The 12,328-nt window shown below is 41.2% G+C and overlaps 1 protein-coding gene across 8 annotated transcripts in view; it reads right to left on the bottom strand.

Annotated features, from left to right (window-relative positions):
* The window catches only part of adgrl1a (adhesion G protein-coupled receptor L1a), a 310,848-nt gene that overhangs the window by 81,703 nt on the left and 216,817 nt on the right, over positions 1 to 12,328 (bottom strand). For all 8 annotated transcript variants that reach the window (XM_088603734.1, XM_088603728.1, XM_088603730.1 and 5 more), the window contains 3 exons: positions 11,300 to 11,772; positions 10,177 to 10,504; positions 3,702 to 4,010 (listed from right to left, as the gene is read on the bottom strand). In XM_088603734.1, coding sequence (XP_088459860.1) covers positions 3,702 to 4,010; positions 10,177 to 10,504; positions 11,300 to 11,772 — 1,110 coding nt within the window. The remainder of the gene's footprint in view (positions 1 to 3,701; positions 4,011 to 10,176; positions 10,505 to 11,299; positions 11,773 to 12,328) is intronic.

Genomic DNA, 12,328 nt, shown 5'->3' with positions numbered 1-12,328 from the left:
ACAGCACAGCCTGGCACCGAGCCAGAGAGCGCGGATTGGACAGCAACAAGCCTGCAACTGTTTCTTTGTGCCCGCAGGAGATCTGAATCCCCAGAGATTGGATGAGTATTCAACTTCAATGCATTACAGCTCAAGAATTCAATTGTTATCCCAACCAGTTGATATCAATTTAATTCCTAAGAGTTATGTACTTGTTTCGAGTATCTAATGTAGAAGTTATAACCAAGTTCATTTATGAAACGGTCTTAATGAATGATATACTGAACGTATGTCCTCTTGATATGTGTAACACTTTGTAACTGACCGAATATACCTTTTGTATTCTGATAACCCTCTCGATAAGATCTGTTAGTTTTATATGCATATTCTATGTATTAATAAATGTATCCTCGTGTATTAGTACCTGTGTGTGCGCGTTGTTTGAGTTATGTCGCATGGTTGGATTCTAAAGCCATCAAAATAATCAACTTTGTGATTTACTGCTACAATTAATAATTGTCTCAGTAAATGCCCAAACCCTACAGAACTGGTGCCTTCAGAGAGCCACTATGATTACATATTTAGGGTCCCTGAGCCAGTTTTCTTACACCAGTCACCACCATAGCTTGGTTGCCTATGATTCCAGCATATAGACACTGATTGATAAGTGAACTGGCATGAAGTCTTTAAACTCTTTAGCATACAGACTACACACTTTCAGAATATGCAACCATCACACTCACACCTTACAACTATAGGAAACCATAGTAAAGGTACAATAATTCCACTATATATCTCAAAAATGTTAAATATGACTGAGAAGGAGGTAAGGGAGATGTTCCTCTCTCTATGTTACAAGAATCAGTTGACAATCCTAATGAGACAGTAACTGGAAGTTTCAAATTAAGAAGATGCATGTACATTGATTTAAATGCACTTGAAATGCAGTGCAAAAACCATGCCAACCAGCAGCAATCCCATAAGTCTCCATTAGGTGAAACAACCTTACAAAACTCATAATCAGCCCCTTTTGGAAACAGATTTATAATCAGAGGCCAGGATCCGTGCTGACAGAGTTCTCGGAGGGCCGTGTTCACTGGCTAAGTTTTTCGAGCACCATTAAAAAGACCACTCCATTTGCTTAATGTACCTGTACATAAAAATGATTTCACAAAAACCCAAAAAGTATGGTAGACATACAGTATCGGCATGATTTCCCAACAAGGGCTGAAGGTTCTGTGAGTAGTGCAGGCTTAGACCAACAAAAGACATCAATCAAGGCGACCTCATATGAAAATCTGGTTCTTTTCAACAGCACTATTGCATTTAATTAAACATATACAGTGTACAGTTCTCAGCTGAAAGAAACAACTTCTTTAATGTGATTTAAATAAAGCATCTAACAAGCACATCACTCTCTGAGGCGCCTCAGTGTGTTATTGAAAAGAGTATTTGAATTCATTTGCTTAATGGTTTTATTTCACTTCTTTTTTCATGACCAATTATATACTATAGCTTCTTTGCTTACAGTTCTTCGTTGCTCTTGAAAAAGATTGCTGTTTGTCCTTCAGGTGAACTATTTTCTAGTAACATCTGCTTTTGGAAATACTTTTTTATAGTTACACTACAGCGTATGAAGTTAAGTTAAGAAGCATCAGTCTTCCATAGACTTTAGTCCTTAATATTTTGCCAAAGTGCTGCAGAAAATTGTGTGACACTATTTGGCTTCCCCACTATACTTCCTGGAAATGTGCTTTGAGAAATCTTTAAAAACGTTTGAGTGATTTTCTCAGGACCAGTTAAATAGTATTGAACTGAGACAAGGGGACAGCACACTACACACAGAATAGAACTAAGGACACAGAAAAAATCCAGTCTCAAATTCCACAAAGACCTCATCTAAGTGTGCCTCAGCTGACTTTATTTATGCTCTTTTCACAGAAAAATACTTAAAGGCAAAATATTTTTTGAAGAAATCAGCTCAACTGGCCAAGCCTTTGAAAGACAAAATATTTCCTTTCATTTGATTCCCTTCAGTGTTAATTAGTGCTTTGAGAAATAAGTAAAAGAAAAACATTTGAAAATTTTGACTGAAATGTACTCATAGAATGGTGGTACACAACAAATTATTCCAACAACAGGCGAATAAGCCTGAAATATAGAGGAGGTTGTTGAAGAACATGATAAAGTACTGGCTGGCTAAAATGCAGGATGTGCAAGTAAAGTCCCTGGGTGATGCTTGGAATGGAGATACAAGAAAAAACTCAAAGTCACAGTATGCATATATGTGTTCATACCTTACTACTGATCTCACCAACAGATTATTGTTGTGTGGCTTTGATGAAGGTCACTTCTCTAAAACTGGCCATTTTAGAGGAAATCTGACATTACAAGGGAAAATATTGGTTCTGGGAAGAAACTTGTGAAACTGTGTGCAGCATCATTTGTTAATTAAGAAACACACACACCCAATGATTAGCACAGATACAGCACAGTAGAATGTTTCAAGCCACCTCTAGCAGTCCAAGTTCACCTCCTGCTTCCATTTGCCTTCTTGGATCTATCCAGTAGGTGGCGTTACATCCCCTCTGCCCAGGGATTTGACATAATGTCAAATTGTTGCTTGTCAAATTGTTGAGTTTTTCTCAATTTTGGTCTTAAGGCCTCCCACACCTGCTGAATTGTGGTCCACCTTTTTATCTGAGTATTCAGTAAAATAAAAAAAATCTTTATCAACCTTATAATAGGCTTAATGTAATGTCTTTAATTGTTTTTAGTTCATAAACACCAAAAAGTTGCTTTTTAACTACTGCAGTTCTTAAGTAAATCACAAATTTCCAACCTTCGAGTAGACTTGTTGCATCAATTAAAGATGGTGGAATCAAATCAAATCAAACTGACCTTTACTTCCCCTAAGGGGATTTGTCTTGCACATCAGGAGTTCATAAACAATATTTCCAACAACAATAGAACATGAAAACAGTACAATATCATTGCACAGATATTATAATTCCCAGTTCTGCTCCTGCGGACTCCCACGCCTACTGTTATTTTCTTCCATCTGAACTTATCTGACCCCTTACTTGAACTCGTATTTGTTTTCTGACTTGAATTGGAAAGTTCAAGTAACTTAAGAAATGAAACTGTTAAAAGGCAACTTTCAAAATGTTTAAGAGTGGAAAACTCAGGAATTCTTATGTATCCTGTTACTGGAATCATTGAGGTTCAACTACATATTACTAAGATGGGTATAACTAAAACCTAATGGATGTGGGGTATCCAGGAGCAGGACTGGGTACCCCTGGCTTAGACATCTGGGGCTCCTTAAAGTATGGGGCCTAAGGCCAACAATACAATTGAGTCCTGTAGCTGTGTAAAACACACACACATAATACCAAGATTCCAGATTTTTTTTACAACCTATAAAAAAGATATGGCTGAAGCACAGACCCGATCCTGATTCTGACTCCGAGACCTGACCCTACCCTCAAAAGATTTTGGGGTGAAAGCAATTCCAACAATTCAGCACATTCAGCTCATTCATCTTTGTGGTCTTAGACCAGATCCCATCAAAACGTTTTCTTGAACAATCCCCTGGACATTCAGTTGTGTTTGCTCCAGACACCCGCAACTCTTTGTGTAAAGAGGTACAGCCTCTCAGCAAGCAGGCAGGGGAAACACTTGAAACTAGTCATGAACAACGGGAAGGTTGAGTCACTCACCGAGGGACCCTTTCGGGCAGGGTCTGTCCACTGTCTCCCCCCTCTGTGTGGAGGGCCACTGCACCCCCCGCGCGACACGAGCCTCGCACATCTGCTGCTCAGGGCCGTGGTAGGGTGGCGGGGGCCGACGGGTGACGGGGATGGTGGCGGTGATGGGCCGCAGGTCGGGCACCTTGTTGATGGCCCCAATGGGGTGGGAGGTGGGTGGCAGGGGGCGGGCGGTGGAGGAACTGGCTGTACTGGCGACGGTGGCTGACCAGGGCCTCACAGAGGCAGTAGTAGTGGTGATCTGAGTGGTGGTGAGGGGATCTGTAAAACAAAGCGCCGTCTCAAGATTTTGCTCTACGGATCTTTGGGATCAACATTCAAAACCAAGACAACCTTGATCCTGCCCTACGGTGGACTGGCGCCCCATCCAGGGTGTACCCTGCCTTGCGCTCGTTGCTTGTTGGGTAGGCTCCAGCTTCCCAACACACGTATGGTAAAATGACATGACATGACAATTTTGATTCATGAGCCCTGATGGTAAAACCATTGCGCAGTGTTTATGAAATATGGGAAGTCTCACAAGGCCTTCCTAGTTCCCAGCAGTCTGCTAACTTACATAACCCATCTGAGATGCCTTTTATTACACAGATTTGTTTTCAATTGACTGATAAGTAAACCAATTGATTTGTAAATCATCTTGACTCTGCAAATGTAGGATAATATATTATCTCTCTTTTTGCGTTCAATATTTTGAACATGCATTTAGCATCATGAAATCGTGTGTAACTCCTGTGTGCTGCTGACAAAGCATCTATCATACAGTACAGACGGTCTCAGATGTGCGATTCAGGTGGCATGATAGTGCACTAGTTAGTATTGCTGCCTCGCAGCACTGGGGCCCTGGGTTGAATTCTAGACCTGAGGTGCTATCTGTGTGGAGTTTGTATGTTTTCCCTGAGTTTGTGTGGGTTCTAAAGACATACTGCCAGGTTAATCGGCTTCATATTGTGAATTGTGCACAGGACTTCTGATGAGGACAGATCATGGCTGTAACACATACCATGTCAACAACTGTAACATACTGTTCAACTGGTGATGAATCCAGTCACTGTATCAGTACTACTGCTGCTGATGGACCTGGACTAGAATGCTTTCCTTATGAAATCTGAAGCTCCATGAAGAAATTAAGATCTTTCTTTTTCCCCACATCTGACACCTTGTTCAGCTGACTGTAGGATTAAAAGCTGCTAATGGACTCATTGCTGTAGGACCGTGGTTAAAATACTGAAAACAAAATGCATCCAGAGATACAGTTAGTCTTTGTAGGAACCCAGAATTCAAAGCAGGTACTGTAGTTCCATTCCGTTGCACAATTTCAGATATTGCAGGGGGTGTTTCTTACAACAAATAAACTGGGACAAACTGAATAATATACAGTATTAATGCGTTTTGTTCTTGTTTCCCTTTGGGGTTTGGTTTAAATTAAAGTCAAAATATTTAAGGAAATTGTTTTTACTACTTACTTTACTACTACTACCTGTTACTCAGCTGTGTTATTACTTGTGTTTTACAACAAAATGCTATGAAAAAGATCCGTGTTTAACCAGTAAAACCAAATTATTACCATAATATTAAATAAGTAGGCTCCACAGTGGCTCAGTGGTTAGGATTGCTGCCTCACTGTGCTGGGACCCTGGGTTCAGTTCAAATCCTGGGGTGCTATCTGCATGAAGTTTGTTTGTTCTCCCCATGTTCACGCGGGTTTCCTCCGGGGGCTCCAGTTTCCTCCCACAGTCCAAAGACATTCTGGCGACATAATTGGTTTCTGGGAAAACTGTCCTTGATGTAAATGTGTGTGTCTGTGTGTATCCTGTGATGGACTGGTGTCCTGTCCAGGGTGTACCCTACCTTGAGACCATTGCTTGCCAAGATAAGTTCTGGCTCCCCTGCGATGGTGTATTAATTAAAGCAGTTAGAAAATGGAAGGATGGCTATTATACAAGCATCAGAGTACTGTAACTACAATATGATTTTTTTTATTTCTTTTATTCTACTATAATTGCAGTTAAATGACCCTAGAAATATCACTATTTACCCAGTAAAACAAAATGACCATAATACTATTTAGTAATCACATAATAATTAACATATGGCTGAGATATATGCTGTATATACTGTATACGGTATATACAAATACATATAGACATATAAAAGCTTACTCAACCATTGTAACTTATACCTAGACTTTAAACCTACGCACTGCATAGGGATAGTTGCCCTATAAGCACTTGACAAATCTATCTTGCATTGTGTAAATTATATTTCCCTGGAAAAAATGCACAGAGCATAAAATCTCCTGGTTTAACAGAAAAATGCAAATTACTTAGTTTTTTTTTCATCAAGAGAGTTACAGCCCTCTCTGCAAGGCATTCAGTCAGATCAATAAACATATATTTATATTTATTTAGTGCTTTATGCGACTAGATAGGTCAACTTAGACCATTTATAACAATGACATGGAGACCCCTTTACACAGCAGGGCCTTTACCGGAGCAATCTGAGCGAGGTGCCTTGCACCAACAGTGTCCCATACTGGGATCTGAGCTGAAGACAACTCAGTCCAGGGTCCAGAACCCCAACCAGCACTCCATACTGCTGCACCCATTCTCTATTCCCCCCCACACTCCTCAGAAAACAACAGCCTTGATGCACATCATCACTGCTGGGGCTTAGCGCCTCACAAAGTACTTCTTCCGGAAACTCTGTGCTTTTTGACAATCCACATTAGAGATGAGTCATCTGTTGATTAGCATTTGATGAATCATTCAATGTCCCAGTGGTTTAAGAACACAGCATATTACAGTGATGGATGTTACATTAGTAAAGATTCGCCACTCGCAAAAACAAGCAGAAGTAAATTAAAGGTGGACAGAAAACACACTAATGTGAGGCATTGTTCTCTCCGTATAGGTGTTGTCAAAGAAGTTTACCTTCGCGGCTCTCCTTTTATTTCATTTCACGCTTGCTGAGGATCATAAAACAAATACGATTTTTCAACGCTCAGTAGTTTCAACTCAGATTATTTATTGTTTACCATGCTAAGAAAAATAAACTTACCAAAAGGCTCCCAGAAAATATTTTGTTTGAAACAGACAGGCAAACAGAGTGGTGGGGAAATTAATTGATGTTGCACAGGGTTCTGAAACATAGTATGTGTTAAAATAGCACAGCGTAGTGCAGTATATTATTGTTAGCTACAGAACTGGGCAGGTTTACCTTAGCCCTAAAGAGTAATAACCCTTCAGGGATTGTAGCTGGCTTCTGTAAATGAACATCTCATTTTTACTAAGTGACTAATGGATGGCTCTTATTATAATTAGCTCTGCAAGAGTGGAAACCATCAGACCCCGGGAATGTGACACATTTTAAAAAAAAAACAGGTGAAAGACTAACAAGGCAATTCTATATCTTTTAATTATTTTATTTGTTTGCATATCACATGATTTTTATCTGCCAAACTAATGAGGAAGATTGGGTGAGAGCTGCATTTTTGTAGGCTGCTGGCATGCTGCTGTGCTTTAGTGGAAAGGGAACCTGCTTACTAAATCAAGGTCTTTCTCTTGCCTATTTTTGTTTAGCATGATTCCAAAACAGCCGTTCAGAAAGATGAAACATAGACTGGATATTCTGGTGGCCATTTAATTGGTTTAAATGATCCACTTAACACAAGACTTTAGATTAAAATAATTTTATTGCAGTATTTTGTACACATCTAAAATGTACAAGTAGATAAAGTAGTCTTATTTATTGTGTGGCATACCGTAGCTTACGATAATGTTTTTTGTGCAATGCAAAGCGTATAAGATATTAAAATATTTGATTTTATGTGTGGCCCATGACAAGATTGAAAACATTATTTTGAAAGAAAAGAAAAGCATCCATCCATTTTCTAACTGCTTCATCCAACCCAGGGTCGTGGGTGAGCCAGGGCCTATCCTAGTATAAAACAGGAGCAAGGTGTGATACAATTTGGATGGGATGATAGTCAGTTGCAAGCCAGACACACAGACACAAATGCACACTCTTAACTGGGATTTTTTTTCCAGAAACCAGTTAAACCACCAGTATGTCTTATGACTGTGGAAGGAAACCAGAGTATCCGGTGGAAACCCAAGTGAATGCATGGAGAACATAAAAACTCCATGCTGAAAGTACCCCAGGAATTGAACCCCGAGCCCCAGCGCTACAACACATTAAAACTAAACACTGCAGCAACTGTGCAGCCTCAAAACAAAAATGTTGAATGTCACAGATATTTGAAACAGGACTAACTGGCATGTTTTTGTTAATGTGTTGGATATACTGTATATGACTGTCTAAATATTGTTTCTGCTATTCCAAAAGGCTGCCATGGAGTTAATAGTCTCACGTGCTGTGAAAGCAGATCAAAGAGAGTCTGAGTTCTGAGGAGAACTACACGATAACAGGGAACTAGTTGGCAGCAAAAGTCATACTTTCTCTGTCTCCGATGCCTCCTTAAGTGGTACGCCTGGCCCTATCTAGTCACACAGTATACAGAAATACTACACATTGAAATGCTTTTAAACAGCTTTGTTCATTTTTGTTGAATTTTACATCAGTACAGTGTGAGCTGCCCCTTTTCAACAACAGCTGAAAAAGTTGTTGAAATGTTTTGTGTTAGCTGGGTAAATTTATTTAATTTGGTTACTGCTTATACTGGATATACTGTATTGTACATACTGCAATAGAAATGCTACAGCTTGTGTGTAGCAGGTTTCCTGTCCATTTAAAGAGATACAAGACTATGGTCTCTGAGGACAGAGATGTTTCTCATCCACGGATACAGGGACCCCTTGAGGACCCTGAAAGACTGCTCGGAGGGTCCCCAGAAAACAAGGGAAATGTTACACTTGCAATGTTGTTTTATGCTGAGGAGAAACTCTGAGAGTGTTTAAAATGTTAAAATATGGCTTCTGAGTTCTCATTAGAAATATTATAGCAATTAATGACAATTTTACAATTGAATTGGATTTTGTGGATCGCCTCTTGTTTCATTTTCAATATACTGTACCCACCCGATGTGGAACTGGCAGTTGATTCTCTGCTGTCGCTCATGACAATGACTGACCCTTCCACCTACATGGGGAGAAACTGTAGGGGAAGGGCTCTTCATTTTTAGTAATTATTGCTGATGTAAATAATAATAATGGACCTGGAGAAAAGTGCATTGTCAAGTTTCATATTGCAATTGAGTAAATAACTGAGTCAGCCATAAGAAAACTTTACTGCTGCCAGGACAGGTAGCTGTAAAGTAAATGTGATGTTAAAAAAAGACAATGTTTCATTGCTAACTGCCTGCATGCTAGCTGACATTCAGGTATATTATCCTTGGCACTCAATGCACTCCAATATTGGCACCTATAAAATTGAATTATGGGAAAGGAACATGAATTAAGGGATTGACTGTCCTAGCCTTTATACTAACCTTGTTGAGTAACTGCAGATAGAATCCTCCAACCCACAAAGACATTTATCTTTTCATACACTACAAGATCTGCAGCAACCTACAGAACGTTGCACTCAACTCCTTTATTAATGTCACCATTTTGCAGGAAGTTTAGAAACAGCCCTGGCCAAGACTCCCAGCCAAGAAATGCCAAACACAGCTGGTAATTGACCAGCCTGTCCCAGGGCTTGAACCCAAGACAGCTGGATTCCAGAATAAAACCTCTGCTCTGAGCAAGCATACGTTCTTACCACAGCTAAGCTGCTCAGAAGTTTTATATTCTGGTCAAAATTAGAGAGTTTAGTAGTTCAGTCAAATTCTAATTGTGACAAGAAGAGGTGAGATAATAAGTATAAAAGGAAAGTGTACTTAATACTTTGGTAACTTGCGTGGCTGACAAAAAGACAGCCAAGATAATGGCTCACAAATCCCCTCCTCACTTATGAGGAATGAACCAGGGAGGCAGCTTCAAGGGAAACTTGAGGAGGAGGAATGCAGAAAAGTTGCATGTAAAGCGGTGTAAAGCTGGTTTGTATTTCAATGCAAGAAAGTGAAAGTGTGAGATTACCTCTTGACCTGCTCCCAAACTTATGTTAAACAGAACATTTGTTTAACAACCTCCATTCTTTTTTAAAAGGATTTTCGGTGAAGGATAAGGTGGCCAAAGGAACAATGCTTATTAGCATTGCTACCTCTCAGATCTGGGATCCCAAGTTCAATTTGTATGTTCACCCCGTGTTTGTGTGGGTATTCCCCAGGAGCTCCAGTTTCTTCCCACAGTCTAAAGACAAACTGGTAGGTTAATTGGCATCCTGTTTGGCATCCTGTCCAGGGTGTATCCTGCATTGTGCCCATTGCTTGCTGGGATAGGCTCTGGCTCCCCTGTAACCCAGTATTTAACATACAGTATCAGATAGATGGTGGATATATGGAGATAAATGAAAGAGAGCCTCTTCTCACCTGTGGTTGGGTCTGGAGGCCCAAACTCCAGGGGGTAGCGCAGCACATTGAAGTTGTTCCAGATGTAGAGCTGGTTGTCACGGGGGTTGTAGTCGATGGAAGAGATATACTGGTAAGGGTTGGGGAAGGCGATGTTGACAGGCTCTTCACGGTTCAGGTTGGTGTTGTAGGCGTACACGATGAAGTTTCCCGCCGCCTCGCTGTCGTCATCCTCGTAGACGGTGCGCGCCACGTACAGGACCCCGCACGCCATGAAGGCATTGGACGCCAGACGCTTATCGAAGCCTGTCTCCCAGGTGCCCTCGAACCGCAAGGTGTATGGGTTCACCTGAAACAGACACCCAAAGTCGGAAGACCCAAGCTTGACATTTGTCCTCTGTTCACATCTCTTCTCTTTTGTAACATTTCTTGTACTTTTATGTCTTGTTCTTGTACATGTGATCTGTTGTATTATATCTAATATATAACATCCGAAACTCAAACTGAAACAAAATCTCAAACCACTTATCAACCATTAATATTTAAACCCAATATTTGATGACCTCTCTTTATTTCCCAGGGATTTCTTGCTTCTAATAATGGAAACTTACCGTCAAAAGTACTTGGCCTGTTAATAAGATAAGATCACTTTATTAGCCATATACAATTTCTTGTATTAGGAATTCGTCTTTTGCATATCCCAGCTTGCTCTCCATGAGACACACAGGCAGGGAGAGAGAAGCTTGGGGTCAGAGCGCAGGGTTAGCCATTGTACAGCACCCCTGGAGCAGCTGGGGTTAAGGGCCTTGCTCAGGAGCCCAAAGAAGTAGAATTTCTCTCCCGGCCGCAGGATTTGAACTGGCAACCTTCCAGCCACAGGCGCAGATCCTTGGCCACAGAGCCATCGCTTTTTTTTTACAATAGATATAAAACTGCGTAAATTTTCCATTACGCAGTCAAACCTAGCTTGTTGACAAAATAACCATGTTGATAAAAAGATAAATGATGGCCTTTAAAAAAAGCATAAAATAGATATTAAAACTGGAGTTTTAGGAGACACTAGGAACTATAATGGAGAACACCTGGTTTACGGATTGTAGAATGACTATGGCAACAGCAGAATGGTCAGAGAGGAGAGCTTTACCTGGCTGACCACCAGACGTCCATTATTGGCCTCGGTGGCGTAGATGACCCAAAGGCCGTTCTCGTCCACCGCCAGGTCGATGTCAGACTTTCCGCCCCAGCGATAGGGCGAGGTGTCGTGGTAGTTGGCATTGGTGATGATGGCCTCCCCGCTCTTGATACGCGTGCGCAGGTCGTACTTGACAATGTTGCGGGTGCGCTCCTTGTTGTAGAACACAGCCCCGTCGTACACCACAAAGCCCGTGCCATCCACACGGTTCGGGAGGCGATAGGTGGTGGTGGGACGTCCTTGCTTGAAGTCCTCCCAGGAGGCGTACTCGGTCAGGGTGTCGGTGCGGTAGGGGGTCCAGGGCATGACGTACAGGCGATCGCCGGCCTGCAGGGGGTCCTTGCACCAGGCCCCCGCTTGGTGCCCTGACTCCTGTATGGAGCTGGGCCCCTGAACTTTCAAAAGTGTCCCAGGACACACGAAAACTGCCGAGGGTGGTGTCAGGAAGGAGGGGTGATTTGGGGTTGGAGTTGAGGGTGAGGGGTTAAGGATGAAGGCAAACGCAAACCAGAAAGGAAAGAAGGGGGCAGGGAAAGAAGGGGGATTGCAAAAGAAAGAGAGAGACAAAACAGAAAGACAAGGGATAAATTGATGGGGAAAGAGCAGGACATCATTCATTGCTGCTTATAAGCCTATGTACTAGTAGCTCCAGCTTGTGCCCAATTGTACCACCTTGAGCCAGGTGCTTTGAAATAAATCCAATGCTTGAGATAAATGTGACTGAAAAAAAACCCACAATAGAAAAAAAAAAACATTGGCTCCTCCTGTCAAAGTGGAATGTTAACAATATTCTAGCTCATATAGATTCCAGAAAAGATCCCAGACTAGCTTTAGCTAACAAAAGATAACCACCGATGTTTTTAGTAAAAATGAGATAAATAACCAAATCTCAAAAGGAGATACAGTTAAGAGCTACTTTTGTATTTTCTATGCAGTAACCTGTATTTTAATCTGCCAATTTTTTCAAGCAGTACAGACATG

The sequence above is a fragment of the Lepisosteus platostomus genome, chromosome 13 (assembly GCF_059453375.1).
Source record: "Lepisosteus platostomus isolate fLepPlt1 chromosome 13, fLepPlt1.hap1, whole genome shotgun sequence".
NCBI classification, from domain to species: domain Eukaryota; kingdom Metazoa; phylum Chordata; class Actinopteri; order Semionotiformes; family Lepisosteidae; genus Lepisosteus; species Lepisosteus platostomus.
This window is presented reverse-complemented; position numbering and strand designations above follow the sequence as displayed.